General features: G+C 38.4%; 1 protein-coding gene across 2 annotated transcripts in view; it reads right to left on the reverse strand.

Moving 5' to 3' along the window:
* The window catches only part of LOC127631925 (ubiquitin carboxyl-terminal hydrolase 32-like), a 93,480-nt gene that overhangs the window by 23,482 nt on the left and 47,291 nt on the right, over positions 1-22,707 (reverse strand). Inside the window, exons 5-16 of one of the 2 annotated variants that reach the window (XM_052110332.1) lie at positions 21,246-21,405; positions 12,409-12,540; positions 12,058-12,165; positions 10,724-10,839; positions 10,263-10,325; positions 10,080-10,163; positions 9,519-9,580; positions 8,065-8,167; positions 5,178-5,367; positions 4,241-4,419; positions 3,145-3,285; positions 359-476 (exon numbers count right to left, since the gene is read on the reverse strand). In XM_052110332.1, the coding sequence (XP_051966292.1) occupies positions 359-476; positions 3,145-3,285; positions 4,241-4,419; positions 5,178-5,367; positions 8,065-8,167; positions 9,519-9,580; positions 10,080-10,163; positions 10,263-10,325; positions 10,724-10,839; positions 12,058-12,165; positions 12,409-12,540; positions 21,246-21,405 (1,456 nt within the window). Of the gene's footprint in view, positions 1-316; positions 477-3,144; positions 3,286-4,240; positions 4,420-5,177; positions 5,368-8,064; positions 8,168-9,518; positions 9,581-10,079; positions 10,164-10,262; positions 10,326-10,723; positions 10,840-12,057; positions 12,166-12,408; positions 12,541-21,245; positions 21,406-22,707 lie in introns of both variants that reach the window. The other variant, XM_052110331.1, reaches the window with a different exon arrangement.

The following is a 22,707-nucleotide window of genomic DNA, read 5'->3' on the forward strand; positions in this document are numbered from 1 at the left end:
GTAGTCACGTGGAACTACCACCTAGACAGTAACCCATTACGTCATCGTTAGGCACTCAGGTCAGTGGAAAAGCGTGCTCGGTTCACGTGCTCCAGATTATCCGGCCGAGAACCAGTGGAGCACAGGATCGGCATGAGAACCATCACAATTTTTGGTGGAAAAGGGCTATCAGAGAGCTGGGATAAGGATCTTTAGAGGTTCAATCAGTAATCCAGAGAGCTTGTTTTGCTAAGATCAAGTTGAGTGCATTTAGGAGATTTGGGGAGGAGGTCTAGGTGGTGGATGGAGCCTCTCTCTTGCTGCAGGCTTACGTTACCTCTGGGCATGTTTGGAGGGCACATTCGCAGGCTGGTCATACCAATATTGACCCAGATGTTCGACTGTGGGGTGCGTGTAGCTGGCTGCTGTCGCAGGAAGAGAAGGTAACGAGGGAAAAGCTCCAGTTCTGACTGTCTCTTGGATGTAGACATGATGACCTGAGGAGAAGAGGACAGCATAAATACCACAGAGAGTGAAAAGGCCCTTTCCCATTTGCAGTCCTGGTACTTTTCCCTTAGTAACATTCTAGATGAGAAGTCATACGAGGAACGGAATCTAGTATCGACCATTTTTACTCTGACATTATTTGCATGTGCATTTCAATAGCAACAACAACAACACCGACAGAGGACGTTGGGATCGGAGCTACACTTGTTTGTTTAGGGCTGTTTTATATATGAACTTTGGCTGCATCTGAAAACGTAGGCAGCTGCCTTATCAGTTAATGGTTTAAACAACAGTGTTTTTAGATGAACAGAACTATTTGAACAGTTCAAAAGGCACCTTATTATCCTACCTTCATCCATCCTTATACAGCCCCCCAAAGGCAACATTTTCCAGTTTTTTTACTTAAGTCTACAAAGACAGACTTCACAGATGATTACTTGATGCAAGCTCAAAGACATGGGATTCTTCATGAGCCATTGTCTGAAGTATGGGCTCAGGATGGAGTTCACCAAAATTACCTGCAATCAGCTTCTAGCTGGACTGCGATGCTCCTCACTGAATGATCCCTATATCAACATGGTCAAAGGAGGGACAAAACTCTCTTAAACTACATAGAAAATTAATTAACCACTAACAAAAGCCTTCGTCAGCCAAAATCAAATGGACAATACATCTACAGTACGTGCATTTCCTCAGTTAACTCGGGATGACTTAACACCAAAACTTATAGATTATATGATATCATTTTGTTTAATTATTGACCCACAACACTTACTTAGTTTACTAATTTTAGCCACTAATAGTTCTAAACATAAATAACTAATATTGGCATTATATTCACTCATTTTCTGTTATAGCATTATTTCATGCAAAGCTGCTTTGAAACAACACCTGTTGTGAATAGTTCTATACAAATAAATTTGACTTGAATATTTGGATGCAGCCTGTGTCTTCATGCTACAGTTTAAACTGGTCTTGCGAGGCATGCGGTGCTCCGTGTAGCAGCCAGAGATGATGAGACGAGGTGGCGAAAGCGCTTTTAACCATGTAGCACATGCTGAACTCAGCGGACATGTTGAAAATATTATATGAAAATGCACTATAACCCTATTAATCCTAACAATCTTTTAAAATAAAGGTGTTTATGAATCAGTATATATTACTGTACTGAAATCCTCACTCATTGACTTAAAGACGTCTTGATGCAAGTTAACCACGCAGTAACAGGCACGCAATACTTCCCCCATGTTAACTAGATTTAACGATGGTTAAGTGTACAAATGAAAGTTAAATGACCCACTCTCGATAAACATCTGATTATGTACATCTGTCATCCCAGGAAAAATTCAATGTAGTAATCCAGAATTCACTTTATTTTCTGTATAGTCAAACATTACAAATGCAATGAAAACTCAAATGGTGTCATCCGATGAAGTCACACACACGCACGCGCGTTGTATGTTATTTCTGTTAAGAGAATTGTAAAATTAGCGCAATCCACTCAGTAGCAGGCTAGCAGCTACAGTAGTTGTTTACTATTGGTGGCCATGGAGCTCCTCTCATTTCACAATGCAGGTTTTTTCTATTCTCCTCTTTTCTCTCCAATTTGGAATGCCCAATTCCCAATACGCTCTATGTATTCGTGGTGGAGAAGTGGCTCGCCTCAATCCGGGTGGTGGAGGATGAACCTCAGTTGCCTCTGTGTCTGAGACCATCGATCCGCGCATCTTATCACATGGCTCGTTGATAGCATTACTGCGGAGGCAGTGCGGGTGGAGGCTTCACGCTACTCTACGCGGCATCCACATACAACTCACCAAGCGCCCCACCGAGAGTGAGAACCACACACAGTGACCACGAGGAGGTTACCTCATGTGACTCTACCCTTAATAGCAACCGGGCCAATTTGGTTGCTTAGGAGACCTGGCTGAAGTCACTCAGAATTACCTGGATTCGAACACCAGGGGTGGTAGTCAGAGTAAATACTCACTGAGCTACCAGGCCCCCACAATGCATATTTCAGGCTGCTGAACCTCCCACAGTCCCAATCCACCCCAAAAGTATCTACTCCGGAGTAGGAGCTAAAAATGCACCTAAAACGGCTTCGTGGAACTGTAGTTCCTTTGGTGCGAAAGCGTCGAAAAGCACTAATCCAAGAAATTCAAAATGGGCTTTAGTACCGCCAGTGGGACAGGCCCAAAAGACACTCAGCTTAGAGGGCACATGCACAAGAGTCTGAATTAAATCCTATTAGACATTTGGATGCTAGATTGCCACAATTTATTTTTGATTTAGAGTGGCCCCTAAATGTATTTGGATGACTGAGCCAGTTGTACTGAGAAGTTGCACTGTTCATAATTAAAACAAAATTATATGGACACTTTCTAGATTTCAAATGATAGTGGAACATGTCCATAGTTAATGTGATGAACTAAACCTTTGGTTACTCTGATAGGACACTTGTGAGGACTTGATGGTAATGGACTTCAAACATCTAGTGAAAAATTCCTTAGGTCAGTTGGTTAAAACCCACTGCAAAAAAATGCAAAAAAGGAAAGTAAACTTTGAGAAAAGGCTGTTGTCCAGAGCAACGATGATCCAATGGAACACAAAAAAAATGCTCTTAGTGATGCCACTGATGAGAGCCGTGATACGTACCGGTCGTGGCAGGCTGAGGTTGGCCCCATACCAGTGGTAAAGTGCCCTCCATACTGGCTCTGGCACCGTCTCAAAGTCCCGGCCAGCAATCAGCTGCTGAGATTTCTTCAGCCGACCTCCTTCCATAGTCAGTGTGGGAGCCTGGATAAAAGAGAGAAACTCACACACTAAAAGGGCACTCACACAAAGGTTCAGGGTTTGACTAGTTGGCTGCGGCATATACCTCCTGCTGGCATATGCTGTAACTACACCAATGTGCAGGGCAAAAAGCATCTTTCTCCACTGACTCCTTTCAAAGAGTATTTGACTAAATATTTTTTTAAGCAAGCAACATATAAATGGCAAAACATTAATTCTATTATAGTAGAATAACTAGGTATTAATGACCTCCTTGGTTCACACTGACAGCAATCTGCAGTGACAAAACCACAAAAAGTGAATGATTTTCAATAAGATTTGGCAATATGAGAATGCAACATATAACTTTATGCAAATGGTGAATACAAATAGGAGTACAGACAGTGAAGCTCACATGATCCACCTCTTGATTCAGTTAGGTACGGCTGTCCAGAAGGAATGTCTACTATCAGCTGACAGTACAGTGACATTTAGTAAATTAATCACAGTCAGCATAAACACCCCTTCACTCTGCTCTTCTCTAATGCCTGTGAGTGTGCGAGGCTGAATGAAGCAGGTTATTGCATTATGTTGGGTTAAGAAATATTTGCCTGATGATATAGTACGTTACATTAATACAAGACTGTAAATGTGTTTGTGACAAGGCATTAATAAAGCAAAGAGTTTCATTCAAAATGCTCTCAGCTTCAAAAAACTGCATTTATTTACTGAAAATCAAATGCTACAAAGGATTAATCTGCTCTAGGTGATTTTAATTTAAAAAAATTGCACTTTAATGTAGTTCTGAGCTCTCGGAGTTACAATTAGGTGGAAAGCAATACAGCAACTTGGTGTTATTTTCCCTGCAGGTCTAATAAATGCATTTCATTGCACAATCATTTGGATGGACAAGAGAATTATCAACGGAGGCTCTGAACATCCTGCTAACAGTGGGTGTTCTGAGCACATGTGCACTGACCTTCATGGGCTCAGTGGTTACTAGTGGCTGGTTATCAATGGCCCCCGGCCTCTGTGCAGCCATGCTGCTGGGCAAATGACCATTGGCACTGGAGAAACACTGGTTGTTGTTGTCGGAGACGTTGTGCTGTCGAGCGAAGCAGACATCAGTGGCAGAGGAACTGATGTGTGGAGTCAGGCCTGAGGAAGTGAAAACACACCGTGTTTTAGGCTGAGCTTTACTGCCTTTTGCCTTTATTAGACAGGACAGTAGAGGTAGACAGGAAAGTAGAGAGGGATGGAGAGAGAGAGAGAGGAATGGGATCGGGACATGAAACAGACTGGTCTCAAAACTACAAGCCAGTGAGCACAACACCTCTTTTTGTCTTTGGAGCACTACCCACTTGGGCTGCACAATTATTATTCAAATCATAACTGTTGATTATATCTCTTGATATTGTAATTAAAATTATTATTATCAATTAATAAAGTTTACATTCAAATTGTTGTTTTATCTGAAACAACTGCATGCCATTTTAAGATAAAGAGTGTAACTTCTGCGCAAAAATAATCACCGTTTTCAAAATCGGTTTAGTTATACAAACTGACAGACACTGCAGAAACTCACACCACTGGATGAGCCAATGTATGCTGTTATACACACTTTTCACCATTAGTAAATTGTTACAGCTGTAATCATAATCTTGATTATTTCATAAACTGTGTAGTCTTACTACCTACTAAACCCTTAATTGTTTTAAATGATATGGACTGAGGAGAAATGGGGAAATTAGGAAATTATGGGAAAATAAGGGGGTAACGGTAATAAGGAAGAAGATCATGAAAATGTCCCAAGCTGTATTCAAACTCAAATCAACCAAGTCAGTAACACGGCTCAATGTGTCTTGAGGTACTCTTACAACAATGCATGAATCTTGCTAAGGAGCTTTCTCACTTACTATTCCCGGTGGTTTCTGAGGCCTCTGATGAACTGGACATATTGTCAGGGAATTTTTTCTCTTGGGAACTGGGGGAACGAGCCACTGTTCCAATTCTGTTCAGGAAAGAATCTACAGATGCTGTTGTTTGAGGACTTCTCAACCCACTTCCCTGCACTGATGGCTGCTCCACGACAATGGAATTATTATCCTGTTTAACATAAACAATTGAATATGAAAATTACAATAGCTGCATCTTCTGCATGGTCAGTACTACTAAAAGATAACTGCAATGCACAACAAAAGCCTTTAAAAGCAGATTGCACCATTTTCACCAAGTCATTTGTTTAGTTAAAAATTACCACCTTAGAAATAATGTGTACAATGGACTCTGTGACCCATGAATGTCTCACAGATTGCATTTACACTGAAAGGCCTAATGCAGAGATCCAATATTTGGACACATTTGTCTCATCAGTTTACATTTACGGAAGAACAAATTGACTGTTTATACACTGAAAAAAAATATTTTCTTAATTAGTATTTTAGTCTTTTCCAGTAAAAATATCTAAACTTTCTTAAAATAATAAAAAAAAATAACTTTTTGCCAATGGTGTAAGAAAATACACTCGTTTTTCCTTTGAATTAAAGGAATGTTCCAGGTTCAATACAAGTTAAGCTCAATCAACAGTATTTGTGGCTGTTTCAGTTTCAGTGAGGCATTTACAATGGAAGTGAATGGGAGCCAATTTTTTTACATTAAAATACAGTACTCACTTAATTTATAGCCACAAGACAAACAATATGCAGGTAAACATGATTTTAGTGCAATCAAATTACTTAACTTTTCTGTGTAAAGTAAGACAATTTTACAACTTCATTACCATGATGATGTAAATGTCAACAAACCCTAAACCGACTGTAAAAATGACAATTTAAACAACTTTACAGCTCAAATAATACACAAGTTTAACAAGAATTAATGCAAGTGCTATTTAATATTAAAAGCTTCAAATTTCTGTTTAAACCCTCCAAAAATGTGCCACATTTACATTCATTGTCTCCATTCACCTCCATTGTAAGTACCTTACTGTGCTTAAGTTTTTCTTTTTTTAAAGAAAAGGAGGGACAAGTCTAAATAAATGTTTGTGGTAATCAACATTATGCCACAAATGCTGTCGATTGAGCTTAACTTGTATTGAACCCAGCACATTCCTTTAACTCAAAGGGAAAACAAGTTTATTTTTCTTAAGCCATTGGCAGTTATTTAGTCAGATTTCTCTGAAAACAAGACTTAAAATTTTATTTTAATATTATTTGTCAAGTACTTATATCTTGTTTTAAATATTTAGTTTTTTTTTACTGGAAAACAAGACAAAAATATGAATTAAGAAAAATATTTTTTACAATGTATATATTATACACACTCACACTCAACAAAAAAAGAAATGTCCTCTCACTTTCAACTGCTTTTATTTTCAGCAAACTTATCATGTGTAAATATTTGTTTGAACATAAAAAGATTCAACAACTAAGACACAAACTGAACAAGTTTGACATGTGACTAACAGAAACAGAATAATGTGTCCCTGAACAAAGGGGGGATCAAAATCAAAAGTAACAGTCAGTATCTGGTGTGGCCACCAGCTGCATAAGTACTGCAGTGCATCTCCTCCTCATGGACTGCACCAGATTTGCCAGTTCTTGCTGTGAGATGTTACCCCACTCTTCCACCAAGGCACTTGCAAGTTCCCGGACATTTCTGGGGGGAATGGCCCTAGCCCTCACCCCCCTGGTGGGTCATGTCAGGATGAGCCTGCAGGAAGTGTACCACATGAGGGAGGAAGATGTCTTCCCTGTAACACACAGTTGAGATTGCCTGCAATGACAACACACTCAGTCCGATGATGCTGTGACACACCACCCCAGACCATGACAGACCCTCAATCTCCAAATCGATCCTACTCCAGAGTACAGGACTCTGTGTTACGCTCATTCTATGATGATAAACGAAGTCCGACCATCACCCCTGGTGAGACAAAACCATGATTCGTCAGTGAAGAGCACTTTTTGCCAGTCCTGTCTGGTCCAGCTAAGGTGGCTTTGTGCCCATAGGCGACGTTGTTGCCGGTGATGACTAGTAAGGACCTGCCTTACAACAGGCCTACAAGCCCTTAGTTCAGCCTCTCTCAGCCTATTGCAGACAGTCAGAGCACTGATGGAGGGAATGTGTGCTCCTGGTGTAACTCGGGCAGTTGTTGATGCCATTCTGTTCCTGCACTGCAGGTGTGATATTCGGATGTACTGATCCTGTGCAGGTATTGTTAAACGTGGTCTGCCACTACAAGGACGATCAGCTGTCCTTCCTGTCTCCCTGTAGTGCTGTCTTAGGCTTCTCACAACGAACATTGCAATTTATTGCCCTGGCCACATCTGCAGTCCTCATGCCTCCATGCAGCATGCATAAGGCACATTCTCGCAGATGAGCAGGGACCCTGGGCATCTTTCTTTTGGTGTTTTTCGGAGTCAGTAGAAAGGTCTCTTTAGAGTCCTAAGTTTTTATAACTGTGACCTTAATTGCATACCGTCTGTAATCTGTTAGTGATATAATGACAGTTCCACAGGTGCATGTTCATTAATTGTTTATGGTTCATTGAACAAGACTGGAAAACATTGTTTAAACCCTTTACAATAAAGATCTGTGAAGTTATTTAAATTTTATATTTTAAATACAGTGTCCTGAAAAAGGGACGTTTATTTTTTTGCTGAGTTTATATATAATATATATATAAATATATCCAGAAAACTGTAAATTTCTGTATATATCCAGAAAACTGTATATTTCAAACCTCAGTCTCCATGTAAAACCTTGTCATGAAGAAGCAGCACAGAAATAGTTCTCACTCACATATCTGACATAGTCCTTCCACTGCTGCCACCACTGCCCGGAGATCAGGAACCAGTTCTGACTCGGCTGCAGTCCATGCCTGCTCTCCCTCTCAAGCCAACCCCTGTGACATAGGCAAAATCAGAGTGGCCTTACACACATACACCAAAATAAACCCATAAAATATTCCTTCTGTTCTGAACCAATAATACATTATTAGGATAGTTCACCCAAAAATGAAATTTCAGTCATTTATTCACCCTGATGTTGTCATACACTGGTAGCCAAAAGTTTAGAATAATGTACAGTTTTGCTGTTTCGGAAGGAAATTGGTACTTTAATTCACTAATGTGATCAGTTGAAGTGGAATTCAACTGATCAAAGTATAGTCAGGATATTACTGATAAAAAAAAAAAGCGACATCAAAATTTGAAAAAATCTAGACAGGCCCCATTTCCAGCAGCCATCACACTCCAACACCTTATCCTTGAGTAATCATACTAAATTGCTAATTTGGTGCTAGAAAATCACTTGCGATTATATCAAACACAGTTGAAAGTTATTTGGTTTGTTAAATGAAACTTAACATTGTCTTTGTTTTTGTTATTGTGTTGCCACAGTATGCAATAGACTGGCATGTCTTAAGGTCAATATTAGGTCAAAAATAGCAAAAAAGAAACAGAAATGTAGAGAATTGCAAAGAAAAAGCCACTTTTGAAACAGAAATCAAAAAGAAAAGGTTAGAGTGGGCAAAGAAACACAGACATAGACAACATATAACTGGAAAAGAGTGTTATGGATCTTAACCCCATTGAGCTTTTGTAGGATCAGCTAGACTGTAAGGTGGGTGAGAAGTGCCCGACAAGACAGCCACATCTATGGCAAGTGCTACAGGAAGTGTGGGGTGAAATGTCACCCGAGTATCTGGACAAACTGACAGTTAGAATGCCAAGGATCTGCAAAGTGCCAATAAATAATAATAAAAGTACCAATTTCTATACATAAGAGCAAAATCTGTACATGATTCCAAAATTTTGGCCGCCAGTGTACATGTTTGGAGTAAACGATGTCAGAAATTCCATTTTATTGTGAACTCTCCTTTAGCAATACACTTGGGAAATGTGTAAAAATACAGCCAAATCGATACAACAGAAACAGTAATGAGTTGGTACTGCATTTACAGTGTCTTTATGTGGACCGTCAGTACTGCTGGAAAATTCAATTGAGCTGTGAAATTGTTTTCTCAATCTGTGTCTGCTCTATAACAAAGTAGAGGTAATGGAGGTACATTGGATGGTATAAACAGATAAAGCGTAATCATGAGGCTCATCGGGGACTGAAATGCAATATAGCACTCATAAAGCTTATTTTAAAACATGATGTATTAAGAAAGTGCTCTGTGGGGAAGCTCATGAAATCAAGGTTAGTTACGGACTGTGATTGGGTGAGAAAGCCTTACTGTGTCCTACACTTACCTAATGATCTGGCATTCCTCTTCAGGGGTAGCTGGGCGTAGGCCCAGAACAATATGACACACCTGAGAACCAATTAAACAAGCCATTTAAGGCCAGACCCAAAACAACAATGCACAAACTTTGCTGGATGCAAATGTGTGTCCAACAGTTTTATTAAGAGGATATATTTGCCTCCAGGAACTGATTTTAAGTGCCATTTTTACCTATATGGAGGGCATTTCTATAACCATGAAAAACATTCAAATTAAAATTCTTAATCTGAACAATTATGGCTCTTACCTGTGAAATCAAAACCCATTTAATCTTAATTACACATTCAACAACAATGCTACTATCTAACAGGTCATTATAGCATCTGCAGAAGCAGTACGTCTATAACTAGATAGGCCTAGACTATGATTTTGAAATATCTGAGGCATTTCTGCATCTGGTCACTTTCCATAGCATGTATGCACCCAGTCATGAATAATTTATGACCCTTGAGTCCAGAATATGAAGCATTTATGCAACATTTATTTAGTGCCTAATATTTTTTGTAAAATATTGTAGGCTGGATTTTACCTGAAACAGCAGGTTGAGGAACTCATTGGCGAGGGCACTTTTCACGCTCCATATCTGATAGTCCTCCAGTGTTAAGTGCCCTTGCTGGGAGTATAACAATACAAAAAATTAGGGTATTAAGAGTCAAAAGAATGCAAAATCTACATAATATTGCAATGCTAATAAAAATAAAATGTTAATTACTTTTGTTGTGTCATGCATTTTCAGTATGTCCTCTACAATGTCTGACACGCTGGAATCAAACTCCTGAAACATTCAATAGCATAAATAAATCATGAAATCAACAAGAAGCAATTCCATACAAAATGACAAGAAAGGACTGCATTGAATCAAAGAAACACAGTGATGGCTACAGCTGCACAAATCAATAATGAATCCAGAGGAAGTTTTAATGCATTTTAAATGCATACCTGCAACCCCATGATTTGATCTCATTTGCCTTAATCACTTTATTAACAGGCCACATAAACAGTACACTGAAATAACATCCCAGCAGTAATTTGTTGCTAAAGTGTTACCAAACAAGATCTTTTGGCAGCAAGATTGTAAACCAGATAGCTATTCTGCATCATGGGCTTTTTTTGCAGCTTCTGTGGATGGAAAGTTGGTTAGCTTGATTAGACAATCAGCTGCTCTGCACTTACAGGTAAGGTGTCCGTGCGATTATCCTTCCACACCTCCAGCAGTGCCACCACCATCTCATGGATCTCACCCCTGGACAGAACTCCATCCCGATCTACATCAAACACTTTAAAGCAAACTGCAACAGACCAAGACAAACAGCTTTAAACAGGGAGCATTCATCAAAGAGAAAACAACAGTGACATTTCCGTCAAACAATGCTGTCTGCTAAAATAAAATGAGGACAAATCGGTCTTAAAATATGAGAATATGTCCAGTTAAAATATGAGAATATGGTTGCTTTGAATCCTTGGAAGTGTTTAGGCAAACTAAATACATTCAGAATACTGCAGTGGAATAAGATGAACAACTAAAGGCCTATTTATACAAAATGTGAAACAAATCGTTGTCTAAGATCACTACAAATATTCATCACGCTAAATGAAAACCAAATTCACTCCCATACCTGATGGCGATGATCAACAAACGATACACATATCTTACAGCTTTGGGCTGTCATCGCATTAACTTTTGAGTTTAAATACATTTTAAACCGTTAACACGTTTACCTATCCGTATTTACCACAAGGTTGCACCTGAATATAAGCCACACCTGGTCAAAATTGCGTTGTTGAGAGAAAAGTCTTTGTATAAACCCACGTACACACATGCAGCGACTTACAGCGACCAAGTGACACGATTCCATTCATTTTCAATGAGAACTATTATGCAAATAAGTTACATTGGGATATAAATTGCAAGAAAATAATGCAATGTATATTCTGGAAAATACGGTAATTTAGCATTATATGGGATAAGAACACATTTATGCATCCGTCTGCATCATTATTACATTGTTTTTTTATGTAAACATGCGATTGATCGGCGTCATTGACCATTGTGCCGTGTCTTGCTGTTTTTTCAGTCTCTCATACAGGAGTGTCACATTTGATGCTGCGTCAAGTTAAAAAAAACTTCTGCTTTCTTTTATATTTGTTACACTGCGTCAAGCTCTTTTTAGAGCAAGAATGTGTTTGGTCTAAACGGCCCTTAACGATTTTATTTGGTTCTGTGTGATTTTTTAAGACTGGTCAGAAATAGCCACCAGAACCCATAAGAATGGTAAAACAGGGTCATGGTCATGCTCCCGTTGATCAGAAAAAGAGCTTCTTGAGATAATTCATTAATGAAAACTCTAATATGATGTTTAACAAAATATTTTGTCTGGGCCAGCAGCAAAACCATCCTTGTTAATAAATATGTAAGATTAAGTCCATAAAGTGCTGGGGAATGTTGTCATATTATTTAATCATTGCAGGTTTTCTACACAGAGGATGAGATTAAATAAAACACTCACACTTTTGCCTCTCAGCCACAGGGCCCCGACAACATGCTGAGAGGCCACACGATATCTCTTTAAAGTCAATATGATTGTCCCGATTCTCATCAAAGGCATGAAACAAGCCTGAAAAAGAGGAGAAAAGGTCAGTGCTCCGATTAACCAAAAAGAATCATTGGATTCTTTGGAGATATTTTATCACAAATGAGCCAATTATATTTCAAAAGCAAGGCCTACTGCTACTACAATAAGATGAACTGTGACTTTATGGGTGCAACACATTTTCTGAAAGTATATGAGCAGCAGGTAGATGCATGTCTGAATGTCTTAATCTTGTGAGAGGTCTTGCTCCAATGAAGTTTGTCTTACCTTCACTTAGTGATGCATGAATAGGGGGTGAGACCAGAGGGACAAAGGTTTCCAAATCAAAACGACCCGTCCTTGACTGGGCTTTCAGCAGCCAGTAGCGCTTTTCCAAGTCGATAATGTCGGATTCTTCTACTGTGAGACAGAAGACAAAAGAAATCAGCCTCTGAAATTATATCTTTTCATCTGCAGACTAAAAAGCAGTACTTTGGTACAGCAATGTATCAGATGGTAAAACCATATGTGGCGAGCAGGGTGAAGCCAAGCGGTGACTGAGCAGAGCAAGGCAGGGAAGATAAGTGCCGAATGACTTCCACATGCCCACCACACCGGCCTCACGTTCCAATGAGGGGAGACGGGAGTATTTAAGGAGAAGAGACAGCAGCAGACGGGAGAGAGATGTACGAAGCTTGTCCATGTGTTTGACTGTTTTTATGATTTGACACAGCCGGCTGACAAGCAGTGCATGTTTTTGTACACTGAAAAGTGTAATTAAATGTCTGTGTGTTACCAGCTTCGGTCAATTCTTCATTTGCACTGTTATTTTTAGAACTCATATTTTTTTATTATATATTTTTATAAAAATAGTTTTATATATGTCCTTTTAATATGTATTGTATTTCATTCATGTAATATTTTATATTATTATGCAATAGTAAAATATTTCTGTAGTAATTTTTTTACTTTCCTATGTTATTTTAATGCTCCGATTAAACACACAAGTCCTTATTTGTCCTAAAACCTTTGAGATTTTGTTTCACACTCCACAGAAATAGATCAAGTGTGCGTCTCCTCTGTGTGTATGAACCAAGAACATTTATGAGCCAATATAAAAAATAGATTTGTGTTGACTATCACAGTTTAAACTTAATTCTTAATTTATATTTTTAAGGGAGTTTGGCACGAGCCTCTGCTGACAGCATGTGCAGAGGATTGAGAAGCATTTCACACGCTGTTCCGGACAGGAGCTGGTTGACATCTGAGGTGTGGCTCAGTGACGCTCGGACACGGAGTTCAACTGAATGACACACAAACACGCCATTTACACAGTATATTTGCTTAAAATTTCCCTTTATGGGCATTAAAATGTGACTGGAATTACAAGGCTCAATAATCACGGTTATCTCAAATAACTGCGGTTAGATCAAATAACCGCTATTAGATGGTTATTTAACAATCACGACAGATCTAACTTCAATGTACTTTCAAGAACACCATGACACTATGTCCAAAAAAAAACCATGGTTGTACCATAGAACATGTTTGAAAAAAACAACAAAAACAACATGGTTGTACTATAGTATTTTTTGTAAGTGGAGTCAACCTTAATAGGAGCATGACTTAACCCTAAAATGCATTTGTAGGTCAAAAATGACCCAAACTTCCAATTTTTTACTTAACTTTTATATATGAAGTGGTCTTTTCATCCAACAACACAGTAATGCCTAAAATAGGCTGTCTTTGACCATGTGAACCAAATATTTATTTACATTTAGAGGGATTTTTTTTCTTCATTATTAGGGAGTTGGCATCACTTCCCCCACTTTTCAAATGCGGGTAAATATGACCCATAGGGTATGTGTTTACTATGGTATTCAATACAACTAAACATACTTGGTTGCCAATAAAACAAATATAGGCCACCCTAAATCAATATTTAATGTCTAATATACCTGTTTGACAATGCTAATAAATGGTGATTTGTGCCATAATATCTACACATTAGAAAACAACAACTATAATGGGCTGTGGTGAATGACATCGGATGCATTGAAGGAATGACAAGTGATTACATAACAACTAGGCCTACTGGGTGAAAGCATGACTCAACCCGAATTAACCAATAGAATGGACTATATATGGTGTCAGGGTGGAGGTAGGTTAAGAGGACCCAGGTTGACAACCCTGGCTTTGCCATAATCTCTAGCTTAGGCTAATAGGATCTGGCTTGCTCCTCCCATACTGACCGCCACACATAAAGGCAAGTGTCAAAACACAGGAATACAAATCTGATCTTTTGTCTAGCCTGATGTTAATTTCAGACCAACTCCCTCTCTATTATTCAAAAACAATACATTTTAGAAGAATGCACGACAAATATAAATAAACAAACTGATCCACACATAAGAATGTTGTAGGGGTTTCTGGGGACAGCAATAAATTGTATCGTAATGAACAGACTCTGGATTGTCCTGTAGATATACAGGAACTCCTGCTATCTCATACTTGAGCAGCGCAGTTAAACCTCTGTGGTTTGACAGACGATTGAGAGTCTGATTGGAGTGGGTCGATAGTCATTATTTCCCATAGTGCTCTGAGAGAGCATGCCTACCGTCAAAGGGGCAGAGCCTTGAATACATAGAGACTAGGACCACAAAGAGGAGTCTGGGGATCTATAGGGGTATACAAAACCACCTGCCACTGCTCACGATCAATGATTCAGTGTCGTTTTAGAGGCAGATGAGAGTGGAAATCTATGTAGACACAAAGCAACACCTGTTAAAATAAAGACTTCATATCCAAAATGTGCTTAGCGTACAGCCAATCGACATTTCACAACAAATATCCCCATGGTTTAAAGTCTCATAACAGTGTAGCACCTAATTCATTTTGTGACAAAGGATTATCATTATTCAGAGCAAAGTTATTATTACTAAGATCAATGATGTTTTAGCTGTTAGTCATACTGTAGCTGGAGAAAACGGAAAACCTGCTTGAGTGTTATACATCCTTTGTACATTGTACAGTGACTGCTAATCTATAAAAAGTATTATGCGCAGTATGAACTCGCAAAAGAACCATCATTCATCCTGACTGTTTGCAGCTTACCTTAAAGGGATCGTTCACCTAAAAATGAAAATTCTGTTATTATTGACTCCAGTCATGTTGCTTCAAACCCAAATTACCTAACATCTTCTATAGAACACAAAAGAAGATATTAGGCAGAATGACAGTCTCAGCCACGATTCACTTTTATCGTATGAAAAAAAGTTGCAATGAAATTGAATATGACTGAGGCTAACAGTCCTTTACATTCTGCTTAACGTCTCCTTTTGTGTTCCACAGAACAACATGAGGATGAGTAAATGAAGACAGAATTTCAGTTTTGGGTGAACTATTTCTTTAATCTGAGGCACCATGGGCAGTTCATATCATGCTAGCTGTGGCCTGATATAATCTTGCAATGCATTGTGCCGAGGACAGGCATTGTTTCTTTGGCTTTCCAGTTACAAGGCTCAGAGAATATCTAACACATGACAGACAGAAATTACATGTCTGCTGTGAGATGCATGAATACTTTGTATTCAGTAGTGAAAACAATAGCTACAAACGAATATCTCTTGTGGACAAATCCGCTCTTTGATGGCATATCAAAATCAAATATTTTTGAAAAGTGCTCATCATTCAAACACCAGTGGGAAAGCAACATTTAATGCTGTTCTGAAGGAAATAATGCTTGTCAAATAACATATCTCCACATTTCCTCTGGGGCAAACAAAAGAGCAATTTCAAAATTCTATACCTGGGTGGTTGACATGAAATTTCAAACAGTGACAGCAGTGTCCTTCAGTGTGAGATGCTTTACTTCATCTTCATCTATTTAAAAGGAATGTAATACAAGTTCAATACAAATTAGCTCAATTGACAGTATTTAAAGCATAATGCTGATCGCCACTGAAAATATTTGACTTATCCCTCTTTTACTGTTTTTTAAAAAAAAAAAAAAAAAGCACAAACAGTTACAGTAAGGCGCTTATAATGGAAGTGAATGTGGCCAGTCCATAAATGCTAAAATACACATGGTTTGGAAAGTATAGCCACAAGTGTGATACAATTTCTCTTCTAAATTTGATTTCAGTGTTTACCATGGAAGGCTTAGGGTTCATGGCAACCAAACTGCAATATTGGATGGGTTTGTAAGAGATTTTACCACACTACAATCATGTTAACACACATGTTCACATTTTGTAACTATACTTGAAACAATGCGTATTTTAATGTTTATAGATTGGCCAAATTTATTTCCATTGTAACATTTTTACTGTATTTTCAGCTTTTTTATATAAAAAAAAGAGGGACAAGTCAAAATGATTGTATGACAAATTGCTTATGTTCTTCATTTAGAAGTCATTTTGGATAGAAGCATCTGCAAAATGACTAAATGTAATTTTTTTTTTTTGGTAATCAACATTATGCCACAAATGCTGTTGATTGATCTTAACTTGTATGGGCTGGAGGCTGGAAAATTCTGTATAAATTCCATTTCTAATTCTTCAATGTCTATTTTGCAAAACGTTTTATGGCCTTATATTAATTGAGAGACTTTTGTAATTTCACACTGCGTGACTTAAAGATAATTGAAAATAGTGACCAGTTACAACACCTCAAATATACAAAACATTTTCCCTTTTACACTACCAGTCAAAGTCTGCACACATGTGATCACATGTATATTACTCATGATTGCACAGATTTTTTTTTATCTAAAGGCTTTAGCTTAAAAGATTGAAAGTCAATTGTGCCTGCCTATATCTGAATTTCTTTACAAAACAAACATTTGGACAAGTAAGAGAAAAGCAACCAACAAGTGCCCAGAACACTTTAATCTGGTTTATGACACGGCCTTTTAATAAGCTAAAATTTAAAACTTATCAATAAAAATGTACTTCTGTAACATTTTGTTTATTCATTACATAATTCCTAAACTTCCATGTTATGTAATAGTTTTGATGCCTTAACTAATGTTCTAAAATGTGGAAATGTCTTATTTGACATGTTATTTGTCAGTCACCCATTTAAAATGCCAGTACTCACCTAGAGGAGCAATTCTATCAGAGTGGCAACAGAAGAACCATATCATATTCCACTGCACACGTCACGGCCCTGGCTGTTAGATATGGCAAGCACCGTAGCAAACACCACGTGAGGGACCATTACGTTGGCAAAATGCAGTTACTTGCCATCTTTGCATCCAATACGCTTCCCTTTCTTTCTCACAGATTACAGTCACCAAGTCATCACTATCTTGTCCTTTCTGATAGGCTTCTTGCCTGCTAGCACTAGGCCTTGTTTTGATGTGAAGCATATTCCGGAAGACACATGATCTCATAAACTCACATAGATCACACAGATCATGACTGCCTCACACTGAAAGCACACACACAGCCCCTCTCACTGTGCTAAGAGGATAATCTGGAGCAGGCCGCAGATTACCGTGTGTTGCTCAGGTAGCTTCTCTGATTGGCCAAAGACGGAGACACAGCTCAGTTTTTTTTTTTCCAAAGCTGTCCTTGATCGAAAAAAGCAAACCTATTTTAATTTTACTGATCCATTTGCATAATCAGTTTCCTTTTGTATTTTCTTACATCTTGTTTTCCACACAAAGAGACTATAGATTGTCTGTGGATGTAAATACATAGACATGGTGAGTGAATCAAGCCCAGCCCTGTGCATTGATTCTATGATGGAGGAAAATGCTATAGACAGAACTGATCATGGTCGGCTCATAAATTGACCATCCAATAATGACTGTATACAGTCAATGGACTCATGACAAAGACAAACTACTTCTGTGTATGCTGTCAGAATCAATTTATAGGCTACTGTTCTAAATCACAAACAGAACAGGCCTGTCGATATTGGTTTGTTCATGCCCAGGACTTGTTACGAAACCTAGGCTCTTTGGACATAATTGACTCAAACGGTTGACCATGGCGGATAGAAATTGTCTAACACACAACATTCTTTTAAACACAGAAAAGCTACCTAATTCCTGGTTCAGTTTAAAGACCCCAAGAAATCTGCAGTGCTCTATAATACAGCCAACAGAAAATAGGAAAAAAGCATGTAATTGCTCCATAGGCTAAACATGAGAAAAATGGCGCCATCTGGTGGAAAATATTAATAATTATCATTTTGAAGCCAGGGCTCCAGGATGAAAGCATAATATCACAAAACACATGATTTTATGCTTTAAATGGCACTGGGATCAAATATTGCCCTTTTAATGGGTTAAAATGGGGACATTTTTGTCCTTAAGGTCCTGAGTGTAACTATTTAGTGTACACAGTGATTTATAGATGCATTATAGGAACTTTGAAATAACAAAATTCCCCCCAAAATACACACCTTTGGCAAAATATATGCTGTTGGCATTAACAAATGAAAAAGACAAAAACGTCATGAAGGTCGCACAAGGTTTAAACTTGCTGACATATGCCGCAAACTACATGTTGCACTCCCACAACAATCTTACGTATTTGCACTTTGATGCGCAGCAAGGTTCACCCTGCGACTTCAATTACTCTAGTTATAATGAAGTTTGCCCGGGATGCTATTAAGCATGATACCTCTGATTGATTTTTATATTTATCAGTTTTCCTATTATACGGCTGTGTTGAGCATCCATACATTATATCCGTAAGAAATGAATCCATGTCTAATTGTGATATGAATTTTTTTGCCCCCTGTCAGAGCTTGCTGTTTATTGCCTCAGTGCTGTTGCATAATAAAAACATTTGCAAATAATCATAAAATCGGTTAACCGTGATTTTTTTCTCAGACGTTAATCTAATGTCACACTGTAGCATCCTCAGTTATCAATATTTTTGGTCCATTTTCCCAGAACGGATTATACATTTTAAATATTTACAGTATATTTGCTAAGAGTTGATTTTGTCTAAATTTAGGAGTACACCACCATATAGAGGACCTTAAAACTAAAAGACAACGACTAAAAGCCACAAAAATCTAACTTTATATAATGTAACAATAATATATAAAAACACATGCAGAAACTGGCAATAAAAAATGCCCGTTAATCTAAGAAAAAATTATGGCAGTCACAGCATGGTCAAATGTTATTGGGAGTCAACTGAGCAGTGCAGCACATCCTGAACTGAATACATTACAAGGTTCCCAAATTACGATTTCATGCCAGCAAAAGCTCTGAGTAACTGAGTGGGTGGGAGATCTTCACCACCTAAATAAATCACTGTCTCCATGAGAAGAGCCGGAGCAGCTCTGAGCCAGTGCTCAGATATTCTGTCATAGTGCAGGCCCAGGGTCTCTGAACACAGATGACAGGAGAGTGAACGCAGCCATTTCCTCCACTGTGTCAGTCTTGTTTTAATAGCTGGGTGACAGTGACAGCTACAGGAGGGCAGAGTGTGTGTAACTGTGTGTGTGTGTGTGTGTGTGTGTGTGTGTTCACTGAGTGGGAAGTGTTGTCTGTCACTCGCCATTATCTCACACAGATGCCTCTCTCCCAGTGGAGGGGAGGCCGGCTGATTTGCTAATGCTTCTTGTCTGTCATGGGAGAGAAAGAAGTGGATGGAACGAGATGTACAACTTGTTCACAAACCTGCAGCAAAGACCATTTTCTGTCAGCTTAAGTGACAAACAATCTCTCTGGCACATTTAAATTATAACCTTAAAGATTCCATTTAAGGCAATTCACACTCGAACACAACTTTAAGTAAACATAAACCTTTAAACTGACAAACATAGGCCATTCCTGTAAATAAGCAGCTCAGTGTTGAGAGCATATTCAGAGACTATTAAGAGTATTGAGAGAGTATGGAGGAGGGAGAGAGTGAGTATTTAGAGAGTATAGGGGAAGCATTCAGAGAGTATTGAGGGAGCATTTAGAGAGCGTTCAGATAGATGCAGTGAGAATTTTGAGAATACTGAGGAAGTATTGAGCGAGTATTCATAGACAGGTGTGTTTCTAGATATAAGCAAGCAGCCACTTGGGGCCCTGCAAAGTAAATTTTATTTATAAATATTCTAACAGCTACTAATAAGACGCAGGCTGCTGTTATGGCACAATTAGATAGTAATAGGGGGCCCCCTTGTGGCCCGAGAGGGAAGGGAGAATGTAACTGCAAGGAGAGAGTTGTAGATGTGACAGGCGCAAGCACACACTCATGCTTCAACTGGTGCTTCATGTAGGATTTTGCTTAGGGCCCCCATATGCTCAGAAACAGCCCTACAGAACAGTTCAGAGAGCATGGAAGGAGAATATGGAGACAAATGAGGAAGTATTAAGTGAGTATTCAGAGAGTATAGAGAGAGTTTTGGGTGTATAGAGAGAGTATTAAATGTCTTGACAGGGAATGCCAAGATTACTGTTGAAGGATTAAGAGCATATTGAGAGTATGGAAGGAGATTTCAGAGAGCACTGAGGAAGTATTGCGCTAGTATTCAGAGAGTATTGATAGGGCATGAAATGAGTAGAGGACGGACTGAGTGAGTATTCAGTGATCATGGAAGGGGGCATTCAGAGAATATGGGGAGAGTATTGGGAGTGTATCAAGGTACTATTCAGAGAATATAGAGGAAGGATTGAGAGTATTCAGAGAATATGGAATATTGAGAGATTATTGGGAATGTCTCAGAGAATTCAGAGAGTACAGAAAAGAGAGAGTATTAATATTAGTAGTATTGTTTTTATTGTTGTTATTATTACCTTTTTCAGTGTTCAGAGAATATGGAGAGACTATCATGAGTGTATCAAGGGAGTATTAACAGACATGACGAGAGTATTCAGAGGGTGGGATTGAGAGAGTTTTAATGAGTATTGAGGAAGAAGAGATACATAATGGAAAACAGTATCCAGAAAAAACAGTATTCAGAGGGTGTCATATTCAAAAAGTATAGAGCAAGTATTTAGAAAGCATTCAGAGAATATGGAGAGAGTATTATGAGATCATCAGGGGAGTATTCAGAAAGAATTAAGAAAGGTTTTAGAGAGAATTCAAATGAAGGGAGTTTACAGAGAATAGACAGCATATAGAGAGTGCATTTAAAGTGTATTCAGAGAGTACTGTGACACTTACAGTGTGTGACACCTGCCAGGGTTTGGTAGAAGGTGGGTGTGTCACTGTCATCAGTCAAGGTGACACACACGCCTCCTGACAGTAGCCAGCGGGAGAATGTGAAAGCCTCTTTATTCTGCAGGAGCCAGCTCTTAAACTTATCATAATTCACCTTCTCTCCCTGGACAGAAAGAGACAGAAACACTATAAATAAACAATATTTTCTGATGAATCCATGACCAACTTAAAGAGTGACAAAAGAGAAGTGAACAAACGAGAAGTTGGGCTGCGTGTTAGTTGCTTCCTCTGTTCAATGAAGGGGAAGTATTCTCACTATTAATGTGAACCTAAGTCTGTTGTGTGCAGATACATTTGTGTGAGTGGGCTGGGTAAAGAGATAAGTAAAAGTCTCAGAGCCACTATCAAGGGATAACCATCAGTGCTGAACTTAATTTCTTTAAATCAAGAAGTGATACTGCAGACAAGAAGACAAGCTAATAGGGGAATAGGTGGGAATGCATGTCAAAGCCGTATTAGGTGACCTTGTCAGTTGCAACATTTGCACTGTCACCTTTTAAGCTTATTATTAGAGTGGGGCTATAACACAGATAAAGCTCTAGCCAGTAAACAAGTTCAAACAGTTCAAAAGATATTGTATATATAGATTTTGCCAGACAATGTGACTTAGTGTTAACAGGCATGACAGAGAGAGTATTAATAAGGCCTGTATTCCACTTATCAGTGAGCAAATTCAAATTGTTGTATCCTGCTGTAAAAAACACTTTCTCTGTAATACCCCTTTCAATTACTGAAATGGTGCTGGAGCAAGCAGAGGATCTGCACACGTCTTTCAGAACTGGCCTGTGTTTTCACTGAAGTAAGAGCTGTACAATGACATAACTGACTTTGTTACTAAATAGCCTTCACACAAAAAAGAAAAACGCACTGTGCTCTTTGTATACGAGTCTAACATCTCTAAGCACTTTTTAATATCCAAAGTTATTTAATTCAGCCTCTTTATGCTATCACAAGTATTATGTCACAGTCAGATGTTATTTAAATACATAAATTAAATTAATAGCAAACAATTGACTATTAATTTAATTTATAAACTTATACTAATTTTAGTTTACTTTAATTTTACATTTATAAATAAAATAATTTAAGACAAAATAAAGGGGGAAATAAAGCAGCTGTGCATAATGACAAAAATAGGAACAGGGTGTATGCAGGAAGGGACCACATTGGGTGTCAAGAGACTTTATGGGAGCAATCTATCTGGCCTCCTTCTGACGTTAATGGTTACTGATTACTGGTTCGAGACCAGCAGGCTTAATGTGCAGAGATGTTTTTCCCTGTACAGAACTACCTTTTATAAATGAAATAGTTCCAGGCATCAGACGCCAGCACAATGTTGTGAAAAAGGTGCATACATTAGCTTATTAGGACGGTCACAAAATTTCGATGTATCGATTATTGATCG

Source organism: Xyrauchen texanus, chromosome 38 (genome assembly GCF_025860055.1).
Source record: "Xyrauchen texanus isolate HMW12.3.18 chromosome 38, RBS_HiC_50CHRs, whole genome shotgun sequence".
Taxonomy (NCBI): domain Eukaryota; kingdom Metazoa; phylum Chordata; class Actinopteri; order Cypriniformes; family Catostomidae; genus Xyrauchen; species Xyrauchen texanus.